Source organism: Vanacampus margaritifer, chromosome 9 (assembly GCF_051991255.1).
Source record: "Vanacampus margaritifer isolate UIUO_Vmar chromosome 9, RoL_Vmar_1.0, whole genome shotgun sequence".
NCBI classification, from domain to species: domain Eukaryota; kingdom Metazoa; phylum Chordata; class Actinopteri; order Syngnathiformes; family Syngnathidae; genus Vanacampus; species Vanacampus margaritifer.
The window spans coordinates 25337480-25350796 of record NC_135440.1 but is presented as its reverse complement, the minus strand read 5'-3'; the positions used below and the strand labels follow the sequence as shown (position 1 = coordinate 25350796).

General features: G+C 39.6%; 1 protein-coding gene across 2 annotated transcripts; it reads right to left on the bottom strand.

Annotated features, from left to right (window-relative positions):
• Window positions 1-738: 738 nt before the first annotated feature.
• Window positions 739-9729, bottom strand: tnfrsf1a (tumor necrosis factor receptor superfamily, member 1a). Of its 2 annotated transcripts, none has more exons than XM_077575248.1 (10): window positions 9565-9729; window positions 8090-8179; window positions 7866-7971; window positions 6854-6979; window positions 6533-6688; window positions 5474-5552; window positions 4346-4401; window positions 3717-3889; window positions 3530-3644; window positions 739-3390 (listed from the first exon to the last, which is right to left on the bottom strand). In XM_077575248.1, exons 2-10 carry the CDS (start codon window positions 8120-8122, stop codon window positions 3068-3070), a joined length of 1167 nt encoding a protein of 388 aa, XP_077431374.1. In that variant the 5' UTR covers window positions 8123-8179; window positions 9565-9729; the 3' UTR covers window positions 739-3067. The 2 variants fall into 2 exon arrangements, with proteins under 2 accessions (XP_077431374.1, XP_077431373.1); XM_077575247.1 differs by lacking the exon at window positions 9565-9729 and adding an exon at window positions 9031-9477.
• Window positions 9730-13317: the final 3588 nt, after the last annotated feature.

The following is a 13317-nucleotide window of genomic DNA, read 5'->3' as shown; positions in this document are numbered from 1 at the left end:
TGCAATACAGTGAATCTACAATAACTGAATTGTGAAATTGCGAGGGAACAAGGTTGGGTATAGTTTAGACATGACTGACCCAAGACACCCAGCGTTGCTCTGGGATTCCATGCCGCTAACCGTCCCTGTCCCGGCGGAGCTTCAGGATCTGAAACCACGGAATGACACAATGTAAAAATAATGATAATAGTTAAAACAAAGACATACATTGAGAGCGATAATCAGCAGGGCAGGAACAAAATGAGGTAAACACGTCAGAATTAGGCTACCAAAAATAAGAAATAAAATAAAATAAAATAAAAGGCATTAGTCAGGTCACACAAGACGAAGATTGTGTGTGGGATACTACGAATACAAAAAATAAAAAATAAAATCCACTTTACTGTACAATTTTGATTCCAGCAATACGTCAGGATGCCTGTAGGTGGCAGTATTTCCCTGCAAATGCAGTCATCCACCATTGCAGGTCAAACAAACAAATAGTTTTACTTTATTTAAATTTTTAGCACCGTCGTTTTTAAGCGCAATAAGTTGGCACGTCTTTACTTGTTACCAAAGTTAAGGAATAATGAGCAACGTGCGTCACAGGCTCAGCAAACCGCACACAATTACAAACGAGGTTCAACTTCTCGTGGGAATGTTGACGGGCGACGTGCTTGCGGATCAAAGTGAGATCATCAAACCCTAAATCATCACTTGAACGAACCCCCCACAAAAAAAATAAACCATGAAACGGCGCACAAATCACAAACCTTTTATTCAAGAAAAGACAGAAGGGGTTTTGTTAGGAGCTTCACACACACAAATACTGTACGCCTACACACAACGTGGCTGACGTGAACTTGGCACATTACAAAGACTGGTAAAAGGGGTTGAAACAAGGTGCGGCCCTTCTTTAATGCTGATGAATAATTCTTCCATGATTGGGAAACTGGTTGAGTTTGTTTCAAGTGCTGGCAATGAAACTGTCCACAACGGCGCAGCTGCTCACAAAGGGGCTTTAACAGAGATACAGTGAGACCGGAAGAGTCACAGAAAGGCATAAAAACAACAACTATAAAAACCTTCTTGTTAAACAACAGCAAGTTGTGCAAAAAGCACTGAAGCATTGAACAGTTATTCAGAAGTTTAGATGGTCAAATTAGGTTCACCTTTAAAGGTTATACTGTATTTAATTTCAGGTCCATTCTGAAATTTCTCCCGAAAGCCTTTTTGTGAGGATCTACGGTTTTAAAATATGCAAAGTGAAGAGCACTTGTAACATAAGCGCATGCTGTACAATGAATCAGTCCAATATGGAATGATAAAAAGATTCGGAAAAAACTACTGTGAAGCAATATATACAGAAGAATTATATACAAACAGCATGTGCGGCTTCCCGCTCAAAACAGGAAATTGCTAGCTTAAACAGTGCAAGACCGGACTGGAATAAATATTAGTTGTGGAATAGCACCGATGTTACGTTTACCAGGCCATAAGCACAATTTCATTCAGGGCCATCCTCCTCATGTTAAAAAAAAAAAATCAAAAAACAAACCAAAAAACTCACTTTGTAATTAGACTTAATAATTAGTGTTATTTATTTTATTTCCCCCTTTTTTTTTTATTTACTAATGTATTTGTTAATTTTATTATTGTAATACTGTATATATTTTTTTAAATTTACTTGTATATTGGGTGTTGGGTGAAAATGTTTAGCTAAATAAACAGTTTGGGCTAACTTTATTTTGTTATGGTTGTTGTTTTCTATAAATGCACACACACTGTAAAAAGTAACTTCTTTCTACGAAGACAAATGCCTTTGTAGAAAGAACCCAAACTTTTTTTCTTTTTAAATCATCCTCTGGCCCCAAGCAGCAGCTTATTTTGCGTATGGACTTTTTGAAATTTAGTGTTCTCTCTTTAAAAGCAGAACCTTCATCCTTGACACTGACCAGCGGCCGACAAAAAACACATCACAAATACATTTTGCTTAAATAGTAAAATAATCATAATAATCTTCACCTAAAAAAAAAAAAGGTTTGTTTGGAAATCTCTTAATTGGGGAAAATATTATGGGATTTTTTTTCAGTGGAAAAAAATATGGGGAAATTATTTATAATAATATATATTTTTTTTTTTATATTATAATTTGTTCATCTATTTATGTCAGTAACATATACTGATAGAGAGAAGAATAAAATGCTCTAAACAGGCCCAGACTTTGTACCGACTAAATCAATTTGTCAGTAAATAGAGACGAGATTACCGCTATGATATCCATGAAAAAAATATCACGCAATCAATATTTGTCAACACAATCTATTTAATTTTTAAACAAAATATCGAATATTTATTTGAATATGTATTTATTGAATCAGAATTGAGTGCATTAAGAAACTTGTACTTTGTTAAGTTTAAATAAATGTGAACATTCTTCTGTTTTAATTCTTCCAAACAACTCACAGTATCCTATCACTGGTGAGCTATTTTTAGAACATACTTGTGGGCTACTAATGTTGTGCTTTTTGTTTTTTTTTCCTTCAGATGGCTCGGCCAACCACATTGTCCCATGCTTAGAAGTCCCCTCAAAAAGGAGGGAGGAGCTCATCACCAATGACAGCCAGTGTGAATGATTATTGAACCCTTGACTAAACCGTCAAACATCAGCCCAGGCCTAATACTTTTTATGCCATTTTTGGTAAATTGTGCTACGAGGTTTCTCTACAGTAAGTGGTTGAATCAAGCTTGGGAAACAGATTTCAAGCATTCCTAAACTGTATTTACAACGTTGACCATGACTGGAGTGTCAATCCCTCGCAAACGTTCGCCATTCTCGACGGGGCTTTGTCTTGAATTTCTGTCCATACTTCTGTTTCTCCTTGCGGCAGGTGGCAGCTTCACGTTGAGCGCGGCAGGATAGTCCCTGCTAATCCAGTGAGCGTCCGCAACCATTTGATCTTTCGGTAGTTAGGATGAAAACACTTGGAATGCTCCCAGTCTGTCCTTGAGGTCCGGATAGAGAACAATCACCCAGATTCAGGTGTGTGTGGTTTTTTTGTGGTCCCACTTGGCACACCTGAGAAATTTAATGAATGCTATACTTTGTCTCCATCTCCTCGGCCACGCCCCCAAGGTGCATGTGTCTGAGTTTGAGCAAAAGCTCCTGTAGCAAAGCCAAATGCAGCATTCCGCCTCGACCTCCTCCTCCTCCTCCTCCTCCGCCGCCGCCCGAGGCCTGCGAGCGCCCTTCCGCCCACGCTTTCAGCATTTGGTAATGGGCCTCCTTGCTGGCGCGGTGGTCCAGCTCGGCCCGTTCGATAACCGTCTCGCTCACGCCGAGGGAACGCACCAGCTGCTTGACCTGCGTCACGGGAACCGAGTCGAGCAGCGAGTAGATGAGGTCGTGGGCTGTGAGGTAGACGAGAACACAAAGATGATTCAAAGTGCTAAAGCATTATTTTTTTATATTACATCGTGATTGGTGGCTGTGCAGCCCAAAAGTTGAAATCCTTTATTGACCCCTGATCCCTTGTGTGCAAACACTCACTCTTGATCTCCCGCGGGACACAGTCGGGCAGATTGGACGTGGCCTGGCAAAGAATGGTGCTCTCAGGACGATCGATCACAGTAATGATTGGCACTTCCTCATTCTGAAACAAGGTCTGCAACACGGTGGGGACGACGCAGCGTTAATGGCGCTTCACACGCGCTGCACGCATACGCAGTTAACGTACCTCCGACGACTCTGGCGACGTCTCCGTCGTTTGGAGCGCAGATTTGCGCGGCGACTTTTTGGTGAAACGCTTGATGGCGATGTAAACGATGAGCACCATCAACAACATCACGGCCACAACCACCACTGCGGTCAGGATGTGAACGAGGGATCCGCTTCCGCCCACCGGAGCATCTACGTAGACGCAAGGGGGACATGCTTCAGAAACCACATGCACCGTCATGCAATCTGTTACAGTAGCTGGCAACAAAAGTGAGTAAACCCTACAGGGAAAGGGGTAGTCATAGAAGAATATAAATCAAAAGGAGCATAATTGTAAATATTAATACAGTAATATAATTAGCTTAATAGCATAAATGATTAAGTACCGGTAATATTTAGCTGAATATCAAAATATGTTTTCAAAATGTATATATATATACAAAAAAAAAAAAAAAAACGTTTATATACATTTTATAATTGGAATCCACCCTAAATTCTACACTTTCATTAATCCCGTGTCCTGCATCTGTCTTTATTCATCAAGACTGACCTATAATTCACTGGCAAATGAAAGAAAATGGCAAAAAATGCCATATTTTATTAAATGTGTCTGACACACTCTCGTAACCTGGTGGTTTTTGTGCTTACCCGCTAATTTGTGGGAAGGAAGCGTCTCGCAGAGATGCTTGCACTCTGTTGTGCAACTGTGGAAAGACACACAAGAGGAAGTGTGGCTTTAAAGTACAGTAGCAAATAGCACAAATATTAATAAAATGAGCTCTGCTTGAAGTCCTAATGTGTAATGTGAAAATAAAAATGTTGCATACATTTTACACATCAAAGACAAAAGTGTTGTTAAAAAGCCTGCCAAAAAAAATATATATTTAAAAAATGTAGTGGGCTAGCTCTAGGGCTAACGTCATACTAGCCTGCTAGTGAGCTAGCGGGCTAACTTCATACTAGCCTGCTAGTGGGCTAGTAGGCTAACATCGTACTAGCCCGCTAGCCCACTAGCTTGCTACGGGCTAATGTCATACTAGCCTGCTTGTGAGCTAGCGGGCTAACTTCATACTAGCCTGCTAGTGGGCTAGTAGGCTAACATCGTACTAGCCCGCTAGCCCACTAGCTTGCTACGGGCTAATGTCATACTAGCCTGCTTGTGAGCTATTATGCGAAGTTGTTACTTGTTTGCACCAAACCGTGCTCAATTTTAATTTTATGGTTTTTAAATTCAGAAATCATTATCAATATTTTTTCATTTAAATTCATAATGATGGTTTTAAACTATCACACAAACACATGTATGTTGATCAACACGATTGTGTTTCTTGGTCACAGGTCCCTTATTACTAGGCAGAGTTCATATGGGGCTAAATGATAACTGCCCCATCGCACAATGAAAAGCCACACCCACTGTTTTGAATAACCACCACACAAGAAGTGGCATTCCAAAAGCAATACAAGTTTATTCAGAAACATGTCTCACTAACTACTTTTACAATTCTCTGTATTAAATATATATATATATAAAAAAAATAAAAAAATTATCAACTCATATCACTACTAAAAATATCTGGTGTGGCATTGGGTGTGTACAAATGAACACGTTTGTTGAGTTAAGAATGTCAAGAACTAAAATTAGAATAAAATAGCTTCTCTTTCCTCCTGCTGCTGATGGAAAAAGTTTCGGTTCAACAAAACCACTTCCCCGTACCAATCTCGGCCTCGCAGGAATCAAACGCGCGCCTCCTCAGACGCACACAAGCACACACTCACCTCTTGCATGGCTCACACTTCCTGTTCACTCTGAAGTAATTCTCCTTGCATTCGCACACAGTGTTCCTCTCCGCCGAACCTGCGTAAAGTCATTCATATTCAGAAAAACGGACAACGGGATCGATGCTGTTCGGAAGAATTTCTAGATCGTGCCGAGCTTTCCATTTTCAATTGGCAATCAGCTGGTGACCCAGAAATACATTGTGTTGCTTCAGATAAGACGGTTCCGAGATGAACAAAATAGTTGTTAAAAGCACATGCGATTTCAAAGGGATCACAGTAACCTTCATTTTCATCAGGAAATTGTACAAGAAAATTGGTGGAAGCCTTTTTTAACACCTAAATAGTACTTTTTCTTTATATTTTTAATAAAATTATTATATTTATTTCGGTGCTGTTTATAATTACTAGTATTCATAAGAGATAGATTTTCAATCTTTTTTTTTTTTAACTCTTTGACTGCCAAAAACGTTAAATAACGTTTAGTAAAATCCTAGAGAGGAGTGCCAAAGACGTTAAAAGACGTTTTATTTTCAAAACAGAGGTGAAACTAACCATTTTCTATTGTTGTTTACTGAAAAACGGAAGAAGGTAGAAACAAACTTTTTTTTTTCTGATGAAAGATGAGAGTCCAATCTTTCATTTGGTAGTATGTGTGTTTCCATAGTCCAAACACATAATTTTCTGTGGACCTTGAAAGATCAGTCAAAATGCTTAAATCGGCTGGCACCCACGGCATCCCTTTTCTGAAAACGCTTGGCAGTCAAAGAGTTAAGCTAATCTTCACCTACAAAGATTTGCAGAGCTCTTGGGTAAACCGTGGCTTTTTTTTTTTTTTTTTTACAGCACGTAGTTTTTTGGTTTGCTTGTTGGGCATCATTATGAATATAAACATCATCCCGTGGAACATCATCAATCAGCTCCCCAAAACATTTAATACTTCTTTGAAAATTGTATTAACTGAGGTTTGGACATGGTAGTCAACAAATTATTAAGTTGATCAATATGGAAATATTTGCAACTTTCTGACATGGAAAAAAAACTTACATACAAACTTACATTTTTGGACTTCCCTCTCATCCGAGCCGCACAGCGTGCATTTTCGACACTCGGTGGTCTCCGAGTCGATAGTGAAGGTGTAGTAGTCGTCCTCGCAGCTGCACAGAGTGTTTCGGTACCGTTCACATTTCGATACTTCCACTTCGTGCTTCAGCTCTGCGGGGACAGAAATTTGGAAGTCGTTTGAGCCTTTATGCACAGCAAACGAGTGTCAATTCATAATTTAGCGCACTAGTATGCATGCCACTGCACATTCATCCCGATTTTGAAGCTGTTGTGTTAAAGTTTAAACTCATTGAAAACATGATCATGTCTTCTTACTTTTGCAGGGTTTGCATCGCATGCAGTTGGGCGAGTAATTCATTTGGTCCATAAACTGGTCTTCGGGACACGGCGTGCAGTCACTTCTCATCCCATCGGCGCTGCACTTTGCCAACAGTTTGAAACCTGAGCAACAGAAGCAATGATTGCGATTCAGACAAATTGATTCAGTTCATTTGCAGCTGAAAAAGTATTAAAAGTATGTCGAAATAGGCTTGAAAATCATGAAAAAGCTGTTCTCTCGGCTTCTAAAGCTTGTGGGCGTGTCCGCCTCGCCCCAATCAACTGTCAAGCAAATTCTTCCCCTCCAAATGGATGCTATTTCTTGTAGCATTTTTCTTATGCCTACACATAAATACACATTTGAACCGTGAAAATATATCCGCCGCAACAATGGGGCACTCTAAAGCCATCCTGAAGTCCACATGCTGACTGTCCAGTCGGACGGACTCCCCCATCGCGTTCTTTTGTCTTTCGCTGTGTGACATGCGCACACTCACTGCTGACAATGAGGCGCTTGAAAATGGACATGCCTGTGGACTACCCAATGGGATAACGTATTTTCAGCTTTCTAGTTAACAATGTACATTGGAACTGTTAAGCGGAGTTGTCAGTATCTCCTGAAAGTAACTAATAGAGGAGCTTGTAACCAAATTTTGTTACTTTTAAAATCAAGTAACCGGGACAAGTAACTACGTTCTTTTAAAATCAAGTAATCAGAAAAGTAACTAAGTTACTTTTAAAATCAAGTAATCCATGAAGTAACAAAGTTACTTGTAAAATCAAGTAATCCATAAAGTAACTAAGTTACTTTTAAAATAAAGTAAAGTCACTAATTACTTTTAAAAGTAACCCATAAAGTACCTAAGTTACTTTTAAAATGAGCGAGGATTTGATGCAAGACTGGGATAAAAGAATCTTGTGGGTACAAGTTAATTTTTCGAGGCTATCAAGCAAAAAAAAAAAAAAAAAAGTCAATGTGATCATTGTTACCATGTTGACGCCGACTTACCCCGAGAACATTTGTTGCAGCAAAAGCCGTCTACAGCGTAGTCTCCGTCTGGACATGTCTTCTCCTCGAGGGTGTGTATCAGTGCCAACGTGGGTGTCAACACGCACTGTCAAACAAAGCAGATGATGCTTGTGAGACCACATTCTGTTACACTTCATGCCCTTGGGGTGAGAACACAAAAAAATGCAACTTGTTGGGGCTGGAATGCAAAAGGAGCGACTCACCGTCAACAGGATTAGGTTGCCAAGCGCGGCCATCTTGCTGTGCCTGCAGCCTGTCCTACGCTTCAGATGAGTCCATTGGAGGCCAAGCACCTATGAGCAAAATAATCGTAGTTAAAAAATAAAAAAAACATTAAATGTTCTGAACTCCTGTTTCAATGTCAGTAGTTGTATAAAGCAGTATGACATCTGTATTGATGTTCAGTAACTCAACTTCCCATAGGTGAAGAATTGCTTTTGACTAAAAACTAGTGATTTAAGCGTCGGTGATAGTGAACCTGTTAGCTTAATGCTAACATATGCAAAATGCCATATACGGGCTAAGGGTAATTAGCATTGATGCTACGAGCATCTTAGTGTTTAAATATAAAATCTTTGATTCGCTTTTGTTTGATGTGCCAGCTTTACAGTAAACTTAAAAAAAAATGTTTTTGGTTGTAATTTTCCACACAGTCCCAAGGCAATTCATTCAATTGTCATACATCAACCACTGCGCACTTTACGATTTGATTCTTAGATGGAAAGCAAAGAATTAAGCCAAAAAACTAAAATGTACACAAGGATAATTATGTCTTCTGGAGAAGAAACTCTTGTTGGGCTGGTTCGAAATATGTCACACCCTCAACTAGTATGCTTTTACTTGGCAGAAGTATAATTTTTCCTACATGGTGCATTTTAAAAGATTTGCATAGTCATATTGGTTTCACAACTATATAGGAACACTATCCAGTTAATAAAAGGTGATTCAAAAAGTTAGTTTAATTTGATCATATAATAAAAAAAAGTTTGCAATGGAACATTAGATCGATTTAGGAGGCCACCTGCGGTATATTCTGTATATTAATCCTCATGTGAACTTCAAATTTCCACACATTTGTTTTTGTTTTTAAAAGCGGTGTGGGATTATTTGTTTTATGACTTTATGAGTATAGCTAGTAAATTACCATGATTCACTCTTCGTTGTCCTGTGCACGTTTTCTTACACCTGGTTGTTTTTTCCGGTCAATTTGTTCTTAGCGATCACTTTATTTAGTTTGGTTACGAATACTTACACATCCTTAATTATATTTCTCCCTTTTTTCAGACAACCAAAACACTGAAAAATATCACGTCAATTTATTGTGAATTTAGTTTACTGAATTGTCTCCATTAAATAAAATAGAACAAGTCAAATGTTAGCCCAAGCGAAAAATGAATTGGACGCGTAGGAGACAATATGTCGTAAAACGCGCAGATTTCAAGCAGGTGTAACTTTAAAAGTTGTCACGATGACTAATAAATCGCGTGAATCATTCATTGACGGCGTCAAAGTCGAACGTATACCGAAAATGAGACTTTTTTTTTTTTATCGCGGTTGTGTCTCACGTCAGCTTCCGGGTGAGCACCGCCGTAACGCGCCCACCTACAAGGTGGAAGATTGCAGACTGATTTGGTGCGTAAACGCGGCTTAACTCATCCGCTTGAGTTGGTCTCTTTACCTGGACAAGGAGCGCTGCGAGCGGCCAGTGAATCCGGATCCAGTTCGGCCCCAATCCGAGTTGAAATAAACAAGAAAACGAGATGAGACAAAGCGAAGAGCACACCGAGAGAGGGAGGCGGCGTCAAACGGGAAATAGAGTTACGCCATCATTTCAAGGAACTCGTCGTTGGGCATTTAACCCTCTCCAAACCAAACAGGTCGACGGATGGATGGATTGTGAGGGAGAGAGAGAGAGAGAGAGAGAGGGAGAGAGAGAGAGAGAGAGGGAGAGAGAGAGAGAGAGAGAGAGAGAGGGAGAGAGAGAGAGAGAGAGAGAGGGGGAGAGAGAGGGGGGGAGAGAGAGACCTAAAAAATACAAAGGATGGTCTTTTCAATGTGGATTAAATGTTAATTAAAAAAATATATTTATGAATTCAGTTATTTCTATGAAAACAATTCTACAGAGTGGACTTCAGTCTTAATGAACTGCAATACAGTACTGTACTGCATAATCCTGCATGAGGCATAATTCATTTGCACGCACGCCTACGGGATCGACCCCCCCCCCCCCCAAGTATTTTTCTCTCTGGGCCTAAATAGGGGCTTGATTGATAGGGAGGGGGGTGATACTGAGAAAATAATTTGTAAATATATTTTAAAATATCAAATACAATGCTGGCTAACTGGGACTGCACAGATTACTGAGTAGGCTACAGCCCGCCTTAGCCTTAGTGTAGCACCATCCATGTTCATTTTTAGAACTATTTTAAAATTTAATCGCGCAAGTACAGCAAGTAATACTGTTTAAATGTGTATTTAATAATCAAATCCAATATATAATTATGTACTGAATAAATAAGAAATGCCGCAGAGCGTCTTTTTAGTACAGAAAACTACGGGAAAAAAATATTATATTAAAGATATCCATGCGATCCATCCCTTGACTGTTCACTCTCACAATCCCATCTTCACCAAAAGAGAACTTGAAAATCACTTCAGCAATAAACCACTGCAATAATAATAATAATAATAATAAACTCCCATAACAATTGACACATTGTTGAAAAAAATAATTCACTGACAGTTTTAATTACAAGCTGAGCATTGTCACACCGGTTAAATAAAGTATCTTCAAGGTGTAAACTTTTTCTAGTCACTGCATGCGTACTGTGCAAACACTGAATAGCAGACTCAAAAAGTCACAAAGTCATAGATGTCGTTCACCACCACAAAGAGGTCACCGAGTTCCCACCACTCAGCTTGCACTCCCAAGTGTCCTTGTGTCAAGCCTGTCACATGTGACGGCCTGGTAGCAAATGCAGTCAGATCAGTGCGCAGTTGTCATGTTGACTCATCATGTCAGACACTTCCCGTTTTGCACTTCTCGTGTCTCAGTTTTGGTCGAAATGAGTTCGGGCAAGGGGCTGCTTTGCTGTCGAGCAGTCGGCGGCGATGTACTGAAAATGAAGTCATGTAATTAACAATGACTCGCAAACATACAAGAGCTCTCTTTACGGGGGGGGGGGTTTTATTTATTTTGGGCCAGGCACTCATATCACAACAAGTGAAGTCATGCTGGCCACACAGCGGCTTGATGATTATCTCTTTGCAACCACACTTAGAACTGCTTACAACTAATGATGCATGTTGTTTCGCTTCATCATGGGATGGTCATGAACCCACTATCACTGAAACCTTTCATCACAGGGGAGGACGCTGTACGCAATGTGTGAAAATCCATCCAACTAAAAAAAAAAAAAAAAAAAACTTTCTTCCTCCCAAAGACTTTAAACATATTAAAACACACTTTTTTTTAAATACATTGTTAATACATGCACTTGAACACGCATACAATACTGGTCCACTCCAATCCAGTAGGTGGCGGTAATGTGGGGGGCTGCCGCACACTGCAAGCCCAGCGGGTCTTAAATCCTGACTCAATAAAACTGTTTCACTCCAGTCCTATGGGTGGCAGTAATGTGCAAAACAATCTTCCACCCGCAGCAACTGTGTCCCCAATGCAAGTAGACAGTAACCAAAAAGTGAAAATAAATTCCATTTTGTTTTGTAAATAAAGTGTAATCTCTTGGCCCAGAGAAGAAAAGTTTTGGGCTGCCACTTGCTTTTTTTTTTTTTTTTTTTTAGTTTTGATGGCTTTTTGCGTTGTTAAGAATCCGGACTTGGTGGAGGTCTTTGCTTTACTGAGTGGGCATTCTAGTTATTTATGTATACTTAAAACAATACATAAAGGTGGCCTATAACTTTTCAAATGGTATTTTCAATTTTGTTTCATCCTGCTAATCCACCAACAAATTGAAAAAAAGAAAACGTTTGTGCTTGGTGGAGGTAACAGACCAATAAATGAAAACTTAACCTCCTTGGCAGAATTAAAAAGCTCACTTGGCAATGTATTCCAGTAAAAGTTAAATATTGCTTCATTGTGGTTATTTTGGACTCTGAGCTCTATTTGCTGACCCGAGTCAATAGAGCTGCGTGTTTTAGTCCCTTTTGGACTTTAACATCTGCCTGTCCTCAAATGAAAGGGAATGTAAAGACACATAGAAATGGTGTAGTACTGCTACCCAAAGAAAAAAAACACAATGGTGGCTGAAATAACTTGAAATTGACAAATTAACTCAAGAAAAGCAAGCATTGCTTTTGTTGCAGGCATTTGGACAGTGAGCCAAACATTTCACTACAGAAAACGTTGATAGTCTTGAGATTTATTGCACTTCACAGATTCAAAACATATCATGTCAGATGTAGCAAAGCAGCCCCAAAACCTGCCTGAGCCCCCCTTCACAGTTCACAGTAGGGCTGTGCACGAATTGGTGATGACTCCAATGGAGTAGCGAATCGGCCGCAGAAAATGAAAACCACGCCAGAATTTAGCATATTGTCGTCAGAGATGTTTAGATGTCCCTTACATCTCCGTACGTGTGACGTAGCCACACGGGGAGTGAAAACACGTCAAAGCTACATTCGAGCGGACGCCCGGAATTAGTTATGGGAATATTTGGCTGGCTAATGCTATGCTAGCAACGGTAATATTTGGCCAGCTATCGTCTCGCTCTTGGCCGGCTAGCACCGTGCTAGAGAGAGATAAACTAGCTTACCGCTAGCTAGGATGAAGATAAGGCTTGTAGCAACGTAAATGGATTTAAAATAAGACCAAAGAGAAAAAAACATCATTTGTTCCGCTATGGCACGAGATTCTAATAATGTAAGCTATTTTAAACAACAAAAAAAAGGCTAACCTTTGCGTGTTTTGACGCGCCGGCCAGCGTGTATAGTTACACTCCGATACATTTGAATGAGATAAGTGAATATAGTTTTGTAAAAATACAGTATGATCAAGCTAAAGCGCCATATAAGTGCACTCCTTTTACTCATGTTATCAAATTGGATTTTTCATTTGTTGGACTAGAATGTTTTTCGGCAAAAGTACATTGAGTAACCCATTGGAGTTGATTCGGTCATGCAATGAATAATGTCAATATGAATTGTGAATGCAGATCGTTAATGTGAAAGTGAAAAGATTTTTCAGTGTTTTCAATACATTCAAATCTTGTCAGTTTTTTCAGTGGTGGTCCATTTAGGACGATACTAACAGTTATTGTCCATGTGTGTAGATGAGAGTGTATCGTGTAAAACCATTTAAAGCTGAAAGCATGGCGGCTCAGTTCTACATTTTTAAACGAGTCTGTTTGGGTGCTAGCCTTCATATGACTGATGAAGGTCAAATCTATTAGCAAGCCGCATGGCTATTAAT

What these genes read in the sequence shown, in the direction of transcription:
- tnfrsf1a (XM_077575247.1), bottom strand. An exon ending in GCGATGCAAACCCTGCAAAA is followed by an intron (nt 6,689 to 6,853) that starts GTAAGAAGACAT and finishes CTGTCCCCGCAG; the next exon opens with AGCTGAAGCACGAAGTGGAA. An exon ending in TGTCCCGCGGGAGATCAAGA is followed by an intron (nt 3,391 to 3,529) that starts GTGAGTGTTTGC and finishes TCTACCTCACAG; the next exon opens with CCCACGACCTCATCTACTCG.